Source organism: Hippocampus guttulatus, chromosome 16, assembly GCF_054856545.1.
Source record: "Hippocampus guttulatus isolate MCC_2025c chromosome 16, RoL_Hgut_1.0, whole genome shotgun sequence".
NCBI classification, from domain to species: Eukaryota; Metazoa; Chordata; class Actinopteri; order Syngnathiformes; family Syngnathidae; genus Hippocampus; species Hippocampus guttulatus.
In genome coordinates this window covers 5,385,978-5,396,053 of record NC_141276.1, presented here as the reverse complement: position 1 = coordinate 5,396,053, position 10,076 = coordinate 5,385,978, and the positions used below count along the sequence as shown (strand labels likewise).

At 44.5% G+C, this 10,076-nt stretch overlaps 1 protein-coding gene across 1 annotated transcript; it reads left to right on the top strand.

Moving 5' to 3' along the window:
- Window positions 1-490: 490 nt before the first annotated feature.
- Window positions 491-9,756, top strand: znf281a (zinc finger protein 281a). The gene is made up of 7 exons (XM_086132643.1): window positions 491-628; window positions 2,898-3,310; window positions 4,880-4,981; window positions 5,274-5,391; window positions 5,511-5,594; window positions 5,674-5,792; window positions 6,706-9,756. The coding sequence occupies exons 2-7, from the start codon at window positions 2,945-2,947 to the stop codon at window positions 8,008-8,010; spliced, it is 2,094 nt and encodes a 697-aa protein (XP_085988769.1). The 5' UTR covers window positions 491-628; window positions 2,898-2,944; the 3' UTR covers window positions 8,011-9,756.
- The last annotated feature ends 320 nt before the right edge of the window (window positions 9,757-10,076 follow it).

Here is a 10,076-nt window from a genome sequence, read left to right as displayed (position 1 = left end):
ATAAGTTCTGACTATTTGGACAAATCTAAAATAAGTCCCCAATCTATTGATCATCAAAAATGAGTTTCGATTAATTTGATAATTGCTTAGTTGTCAATTAAGTGTTACAGTTCTGTTGTTGATTATTACATGTACTTGAAGTGTGCAGATTGCCTCGCAGGTGATTTACTCGTCGATGTTGGCTGTAACCAGTTTTGCTCCCACCAACCAATTGGAATGAAAAGGAGCGGACATCTTCTGATTTTAGTCCAGCAGAGAAGACTTTGCGGACCTACGATCCTGGAGATATTAAATATTATAAAAAACAATTCCCCCGATCAAACTTTTGACACTGTTGATTTTCATCTATTATCTTACACTGACATCAATAACACTATATTTTTGTCTGTGTGCAAAACTACACACTTTGTTGTATCAACAAAATGTTTTGAAACGTGGGTGCGGGCGCGCGCGCGCGTTTGTTTGCACGCGCACGTCCAAGACCCACAATGCTCCGCGCGCAGCCAAGATGGAAGAACCCAGCAGCTGCCGGAGAACAATGTTTTGACTCGAGATTTTTGGGGGAAAACGGGAGCGCCGAGAGCCAACGACGCCGGCCTGAGGAGCGGCTTGTGGTGCTCATGCGCCGGTAAGTGACACGCCGGCCGTGGTTTAAAAGCAACACCAAAAAAAGCCAGTTTCTAATGGCTATGTCTGGAAAGTTTAAACTTCTCGTGCGGGACAGACAACAAAAGCTGCCCGACGCCGCTCGGTTAGCATTGCTAAGCTAATAGGACCGAGCATCATTGTTCACTCGGGACTTTGTGGGTCATGCCCGTGTTCGTTGCTCCATCGCCGCATACGCTCGCTCCGGTTTCCGGAAGAACCAAGTTGCCGACTCTGATTAAATAGGAATGAAAATTTATGATTTATTTCTCTTTTTTTTTTTAATCCAAGAAGAAGCAGCTGCTCCTTCGTCCTTCATTATTCGTTCGTGAGTGTCCTCCAATTATAATATCGTCCAGTTCAACCGAAAAGGTAACTTTTTGACAAACTTAACCTCCTGATGACAGATGGAACATTGGCATTGCATGTTTTGTTTCGATTTCGAGAGCTTGTGCGTTTTGAGCGCCGCGGCGAGGTTGATACGCGTTGCTGAAATTGCGCGGCCACATTAATTATTGTCCCACATCACAAAGAACAAGACGACGGAGGGCGCTCCGAGACAGATAGCATTATTTGAGCCTCCTGGCTTATTGCCAACGCCGAGCAGCGTGATTAAATCGGGACTAAACTACCACACTCCATTTCATTTAGACCCCAGAAGGGAGGAATAAAATGTATTAAATGCGAGTACTAGGTTATGAACTATTGTTTTGCAAACTGTGGCTCAGGGGTCCAAATTGGGTTCCAAGTTTTTCATTTTATTTTTAAATAGTTTTAGGGCAGAATAAAATGTGATGGTTGAGGAAACAATAATGCTGCATTCGAGGAACGTGGGAAGTTCGGGTTGAGTGAACGCTGGCGCGTTTTGGCTGCCGCTGCTCAACCCGTATTGTTTTGTGTTTTTTATTGTAAAGTGTCCTTGGGTGTCTTGAAAGGCGCTTATAAATAAAATCTATTATTATTATTATTATTAAGTCTAGGAAAAGTGCACAGGGACACCCTTTGAAGTGGGAGGCCCGAGTTGCGATGTCACTTAAAAAGACAGGTGCTCAACAGCAACTTTTATGCTGATCACGCCAACGCCTGTTGCAAAATATTTTACTGGAACAACAACTTTGTTTGCCACATGCAGCTTTACCGCTGCGTTAGCGTGACTTTGTGATCAGAGACGATGGCGTGTTCAGACTTGCATACCACCGCTGTAGGAATTTAACTCTGTTGTAAAACAAGGACCCTTGTATTCACATTTGTCAACGTCCCATCAAAATATATTTGGTAATAAACAAACCATGTCCTTAACTTCAGACGGCCCTCAGTTTATAACAATAACAATGAGTTTATGTACGGTGCACAATGAGGGTGAGGGGTCAATACTTAATACTAACCATTGATTTATATTTGAACACGATCATTGGCAGCATCTTGCATCTCTTGATTGATGCGTGTATTCCGTGTAATCACACCAGCACTCATTGGCATATAATCCTCATGCAAATAGGATGACTGGATCAGACACAAACGGTCGCGCAGATTAACGTTCGATGGGAAACGGAGTAAATGCAGCGCCCCGCCAGACAGGAACCTCTTGCATTTGTCCTCGTGCCAGACTGCAGCCCATTTGTTGACCCTACGAATCATCACCTTTAATCTGTCTGAAGCCTCTTTTTGCGCAGAGATCCTGCACAATTGCAGCTTCAGTGAGAGCTGACGATTATCCGGCCTCCTATTTTATTTCTCTCTCTCTTTCTATATGTCTCTAAAGCTGAGTCCGTTTTGATCATTTTGTTCAACGGCTACAGCAGGGGTGTCAAACTCTTTTTTTTTTTGTCGCGGGCCACTTTGGAGTTACGTCTACCCTCGGAGGACCGTTAAAACAGTGAAACCGTATAAATGTTTAATCATCACATCGTATTATTACTTGTACATAAAAAAAAAAAAAAAGATGGCTCACTCGTGTTGAAATCAGTTAAGTATTTGTTCAATTATTACTCAAGTGAGTATAAATGGGGTCACAAAATTATTGCAAAATGTCACCGGTATTTATTACACATGCCAATTTGGGATTTCAGCACAGATTTAAGCAAGGATCATGCAAGTTGACAAAGATGATTTGCTTTGCGGGCCACATAAAATGATGTTGAACACATCTCAACCAGAGCTGCCAATAATTCTGGAGGATGCTGAAAATACACACACACACGTTATAGCTTACGCATGCTAATTATTCCGATTGCCTCTGTTTCTCCCGGCAGGATGAGACTGATTGCGACGCCATAGTTTTCCCCATCCAGCCGCCACCATGAGCATCATGCAAGACAAGTTAGGCAACGACTTCCTGCGCCCAAACGGCGGCATGGACAGCACCTTCGGCGCGGGCATGATCATGTTCAGCCACCTGCCGCCCGTCACCAGCTTCACCCGGCTGCATTCCGTCGGGCCGCAGGAGATGATCCTAAAGAAGGAGCGGGACTCGCCCGACTGCAGCGGCGGCGCCCTTCCAGGGGCGGGCGACTACGTCCACGCCTTGGGCATCAAGCAGGAGAAAATGTCTGAGCATGACTACCGCTTGCCGCTCTACCCGGGGGGGCTGGCCAAGACCACTGAGCTGCTGGAGGTCGCCGTCAGTAATCCGAACCTGCTCGTGCACGAAGTCAACGCGGCCAGCGTGAGTACTGCTCCTCCGGCCTGTCAGATTAAATCGAGCGTTACCTTCAGGGACGCTGACATTTGTCCATCAATGTTTAGTCCAACGAAAAATTGTGGTAAACACCTCATAAAACATTTTATGGAGGAAAAAAACCCCCAACTTTAATCTCATGTTAAAACTTTAAAAAAGAAAGCTGTTTTCTTTTTTTCTGATTTTATTTTGAGGGAAAGTTCAACTTTCTTATAAGATGGCCAATTTTTTTAAAATTACAGTAAATATTCCCATACCCGGAATTCTATGAAAAGGACTATCCTTCAGCCGTAATAAAAACCTATGCATTTTGACTACGATATTGCGTGTTACCGGAAATTGCGTAAGCGGAAGTTCCACTACCCGTAACCCGGATGGAGGCGTAATGCCGCGGGAGCTCAAATACACGAAACGCCCACCCGATGCGACGGAAAAGACAACGCCGAGACAAGTTTTCACTTCGCGTTTTTCAATCATCAGATTCTAAACGACGACGTGTAAGTGAGTTTTTATTGCCGTGTGTTTGACTGTAATTGTGAATGACTTTAACTTTATTAACTTACGTCCTGTAGAACGCGACACTAGCTTAAAAGCAGCACCCACTCGACGCGACCGAAGAAACGTGTTCGCTTCGCCGTTTTCATTCATCAGATTCGAAACGAAGACGTGTAATGTGATTTTTTTTTATTGGCGTGCGTTTTACTGGAATTGCGAAAAGATTTTAACTTTATTCACTTACGTCGTGTAGATCATGGCATCGAAACGTAGAAGAACTCTAATGACTGGAGCGGAGCGAGTGAAATGTATCCGTTTGAGCGAGGCTGGACACAAAGTTAAAAACATCCAGCAGACGCGGAAAGACGCAAATGTACGAAATTTTAAAAAACAAGGCATCGATTCAAATCCTGATGACAAGCCACCATCCAGCAAGGAAGCAATGCAAATGGCAACACAAATCCTTCAGTATGCCCAAGAATTACCAGACGTCGGTGATCAACGGGACAGTTACTTGCAACTAGCAAGAAAACTGTATGACACGCAGGCAAACATGGTCATAAACCAAAGAATGCATCCAACAAAACAATCCAAAATACACATTTTTTCCCCAAGACAGAACCCCCCCCCCATTAAAATATTGTACGTATTTTACTGTTGTGATTTTTTTTAGATACACCTGTATTGCAGTTTTTGTTATACAAACAGTTTTTGGACAGTATATTTTTGTATTTTATTGATTGTGTTGTTACACGTGCATTTTGTCAACATACTTGCAGGTTCATAAAGGACATGTACCATGCTCATTTCCCAAATGAGGAATTTCTGTTATCAGGACAAATTGGACAGCGCAAACACGAGTTCGTACTAGAGAATATTTACTGTACTTGTAATTTTAGCTCATATTTGTTGGTTTGTTTTGATGCTTTTTGAGACGATTAGTTTTTGCAAGCTTTTTTCTATGCCCGTGTAAACTCTTTTTAGAGCCTGCTCAATCCTCGAATGAAACAAATCGTATGCGCTGGCGGCCTCTCACGCCGTTTTCCTTTGTCATCCTGGCAGCTGCCGAATCAGTTTGGAAAGGAGCCCAGTGGGAGGAAAGGTCGCAGGTCAAATGGTGATGGACAAGAGAGCCGGTCAAGGAAGAAGCGGAGCGAGACAAAGGTTTGACACGTACTTTTTTTTTTTTTTTAATGAATGAAATTGTGATTCAGAGTATACAACAGAGTCATTTGACTTACTAAAATTCACACTTTTCACTATCAATTTAAAGTGTTGTTATTTTTCTGTGTAAATGTATTCAATTTTTCATATACATGGTGACCATCACGCTTTTCAAAAGTCTTTGTCATCAGTGGTAACTTTTCGTAATGCATCAGAGGAAAAACTTCACCGACAAGCCAAATGGCTCACTGAACTGGGGTTGCTGATTTGATACTTTGAATGTTGCCTGTAGTCCACGATGCTGGATGGAGGCAACGTGTCACCGGGCAGCAAACCTCACATCTGCGAACACTGCAGTGCCGCCTTCAGGAGTTCCTATCATCTGCGCAGACACGTCCTCATTCACACTGGTAAGACCTACGCCATCTTAATATTTTGTCTGCAAACTTCATGAGAGGCTCGAATAAACGCTCGGCACCTTGGCTAAAAGGTTTGTTATATAATATACAGTACATAAATTCCTTTTTAGGTGAGCGCCCGTTCAGATGCAGCCAGTGTAACATGAGTTTCATCCAGAAGTACCTCCTCCAGCGACATGAGAAAATCCACAGCGGTGAGTCATTAGACGCGCTGACGGGAACATGTCCACATACCTCGTCTTACCTCGACTGTTTCTTCTCGAACGCCGTCAGGAGAGAAGCCATTCAGCTGTGACCAGTGCAACATGCGCTTCATCCAGAAGTACCACATGGAGAGACATAAGCGCACGCATAGCGGAGAGAAGCCCTACAGATGTGAGAACTGCCAACAGGTGTGACATTTTGATTTCCTGGTTGTCATTGTTGCCTTGCAGAATCAATGCAGCCTGTGCTTGAAACGCTAACACTGGCTTCAAATGTCACTTTTAAACCCATATTTGATTGACGCCGTCCATCCATTTTCAAATCTACTTATCCTCACAGGCGGGCCCGGTGGTCGACTGGTTAGCACGTCAGCTTCCTGTGTGGAGTCAGCATGTTCTCCCTGTGCCTGCGTGGGTTTTCTCCGGGTACTCTGGTTTCCTCTCACATTCCAAAAAGATGCATGGCAGGTTGGGAGGAAAATGGAATACCCAGAGCATCCATCCATCCATCCATTTTCCGAACCGCTTGATCCTCACTAGGGTCGCGGGGGGTGCTGGAGCCTATCCCAGCCGTCTCCGGGCAGTAGGCGGGGGACACCCTGAATCAGTTGCCAGCCAATTGCAGGGCACACAGAGACGAACAACCATCCACACCCACACTCACACCTAGGGAGAATTTAGAGCGTCCAATCAGCCTGACATGCATGTTTTTGGAATGTGGGAGGAAACCGGAGCACCCGGAGAAAACCCACGCAGGCCCGGGGAGAACATGCAAACTCCACACAGGGAGGGCGGAGCTGGAATCGAACCCTGGACCCCTGCATTGTGACGCCGACGTGCTAACCAGTTGACTATGGTGCCGCCTGATTGAAACCCGGTCTTGAATTTGAAAACTCTACCTTTGCATGAAATCCTAAACTTAATCTGACACGCTGGCGTTAACTCATTCACTCCCAAAGACGTTTTTAAACGTCTTTTCAGATTTGGTCCAGAATTGGCTGGTACTGAATGAGTTAAACTTGAAACTGCAACCCAAGCTTCAATAACCAATTTGAAATCACAGTGTACACGACTGTTGGAAAACATTTTGGTTTCTCTTCAGTTTTTTTCCAGGACAGATCGACTGCTGAAGCACAAGCGAACGTGTGGAGATGCCCTGAGGAAAGTTCTGGATCCGAGCATGCTGGACGTGGCTTGTGTGGACATGGGAGGCTACGGAATCACTCAGGGAAACACAGCGGCGGGAATTGGGAGGAAAAAAGGTCGCTCCAAAAATCCTGGTGACGGAGGCACCCGAAAGAAGAAGAAGGGGGACACCGGGTTGAGAGCCCCTCACATTCCCGCTGCTGTCAGCGGAGCCTACAGCGTCCACGACTACTCGCTTGAGAATCCAACTGTGTCCTCGATGGCAGAGCCGGCGGGTCCCAGCATGCAACACCATAGCCACGCTCCAAAGATGGCGTTCAAGAAGGCCCATCGGAAGAGTCTAGAAAAAGGAGGAAAAGTGGATTCAGCGGAGCACGTTGAGGATCACGCTCTCATGCAGACAAACGGCAATAAAGGGGCCAACAGCAATTACGACGACGCCATGCAGTTCCTCAAAAAGCGACGCTACCTCCAAAACGCCATGTCGTCAACCGGAAGTGCCGGCGCCGAGTACGACCTGTTGTCGCCACACCCGACGGTCATTCAGATGACGGACGCCGACTCGGGAATACTGGACAAGTCCAGTATTCCCGACGAGGTGCTGCAAAGCCTGCTGGAGCAGTACACGCACAAGCTCGACACCTCGCAGCAACACCACCTCCATTTTGATCTGGGCGACCAGCAGGTGGAGGTGCTGCAGCCCGCCTCGGCGCAAGACCTGGACGCCGGCTCCACTCCACCCGGCGACAAGGGCATCATGATGAACGAGTACTCACGCTTCCTACTGCAGGCGCTGGAGCGCACGAGCCACAGTGCCGGCTTCCCACTGGCCGCCTCGTCTTCCGGACCCTTCCTCTACTCAGAATGCGGCTTCATGCCATCGGGGGCCGCCGAGGCCACGCCTCAGCCCGCCTTTCAGCTCCTGGACGGCGCTCACCACCACCAGCTCACCCCTTCACAGGAGCTCAACGCCTCCACCACGCCGCCGTCATCCTACCCAGTCAACCCGGCGGACCTCAATGGCCACAAGGAGGCGCCGCCCACCAAGAATGGCCTCGCCGCCATATTCCCGCTCTCCTCTTCGAAAGCCGCCCCCTACCAGATCGAAACTTTTGCGCAGGCTTTTGGGGCACAATTCAAGTCCGAAGATCGGATAAGGACGCCCGTGTCCGACTTCTCAGGGTACAGCAGCTTGCTGGCCGATGTCGGCGAGCCGGCCAGCCCCGCCTCCAAATCGCCGACCAGCCAAAGTTTCAGATGAGACCACACCTCAAATTTTAAACCTATTTTATTTGTATTATTATTTTTTTAATATTCTGATGCCACTCCTCTTTCCCACCAGACAATTTCATGTAAATGTCTTTTCTTTTTATTTATGGGGTACAACCGTGACAGGACTTATAAGTATAGTATTATTTTTTATGATTATACTAATATGAATATTTTTCACCAGCCAGAGGACTTAGTTTGGCAGGGAATCATGATAGCCCAAGATAGGAAACAAAGCAAAAAAAAAAAAAAAAGTATTACTCAGGAAACAGGAAGTTGCTGACATGATGAATGAGTGTGAACACTGAAAACACTTTCTCTTTGGCAATATAGAGATTATGCTGTCTTTTCGTGACCGTACTTGTATATGATCGATCTATATATATTTATAAGAATATATATATTGATACAGATTTAATCACGGTGGCCATCAAGGAAGAACGAGGGTTTTTTTTTAGGGTGGAAAAAAGGTTTACCTGTAGGGGTCGCTATTGGACAGCCATTGGAAAAACCTTCCATTTTTGGATGACCCGCCCTCCTCTTCCTCTTCATTTACCCTCGACCGACCAAGCAGTTTCAGGGCCACACTGTCCACGAAGAGAAAAAAAAATTACAGATTTGACGAAGCAAAATTTTTCCTCTAATTCATACATGACAAAATTCTCCAAACACTCCATAGTTTTTTAAAATATATCGGTTCTGATAAGAAATCCTTTATTAGTTTCGCAATGGAGAAATTTCCAATTCACAGCAGCAAATTTAAAAATGTCAAGTTTGTATCTTCATGAAAAATGTTATAAATTATTTCTCAAAATTGGAGTTTTAAACGATGATCTCTCAAAATTATAATTTCATGTAATGTATCACATTGAATAGTAGTTGTGACTTCTTTGTCAACTTTCATGTCAGGCTTTTTTTTTTTTTTTAAATGGTAAGACGATACTTTTTTTATACTGAGACTTTCTCCTTGTAGCAGACATTTATTTACACGGTGGAGGTGTGGCCCTCATACTCAAGTCGTCTTTCAAGCGATTCTTTGAGCACTTTGAGCCGCTTTGCATTTGAGTCAAACTTTTCGTTTTGTACGATATGACAGACTCAATTTTGGTTCGGGATTTGGGAGGCTTTGTTTAAATATCTTTAGTGGGAGGGGCGGTGTTCTGTCAGGGTCATTTGGGGTGGGACTTTATTAAATTGGGATTCATGTAATCGCGACCCTTCCGTGTTTTCGCGAGCCCGTTTGCTCTGCTGATGATTTGGTGTTTTGATCGAGTTGTGAAACCAAGCGGCCCTGCGCTAAAAGAAAACAAGGAAATAACGAATTTGTATGCATTTTAGATTTGTCCCGATAGATTAATTGGCTTGTTTAGTAAATGTTAGATGTCATTTCTAAATGTATTTATGCTAGTTTTTTTATTGCTGTTAATTATTAATTGTAACGTCTTCCAGTGATCGACATCTGCTAAGAATTTGCCTCATATACCTCAGATCGATATTATCTTGAGATGTGGGGGTAGCACATCTCATTGTTTACAAGCCTTTATTGTAACACTACTTTAAAAAAAAAAAAAAAGAAATTTTGTACGTGTATTTTACAACAGCCAAATGTCATAGCTGATGATGTCACCATGTTGTTTTTTGTAATTTAAGGTTCTTGTGACTTGCTTCACTAAGACTTTGCCTGTCCAATGAATTAAAAGTGATTAGGGAGAAAAATGTTAATAAAAAATAAAACTCATGGAGAAAAAAAATGTTTTTGTCTTTAGTAGAAAAGTTTGGGACTTTTATGGCTGAAAAAAAAAAACGACCATGTATAGTAAGGCGTTTTTAGCTCATTTTTAGCCGAAAAAAAATGAGCATGTATAGTAAGGCGTTTTTAGCCCGAAAAAACGACAGTATATATAGTAAGGTGTTTTTGAGCCGAAAAAAACGACAGTATATACAGTAAGGCGTTTTTGAGCCGAAAAAACGACATAGTATATATAGTAAGGCGTTTTTGAGCCGAAAAAAACGACATAGTATAGTAAGGCGTTTTTGGCCCGAAAAAAACGACAGTAT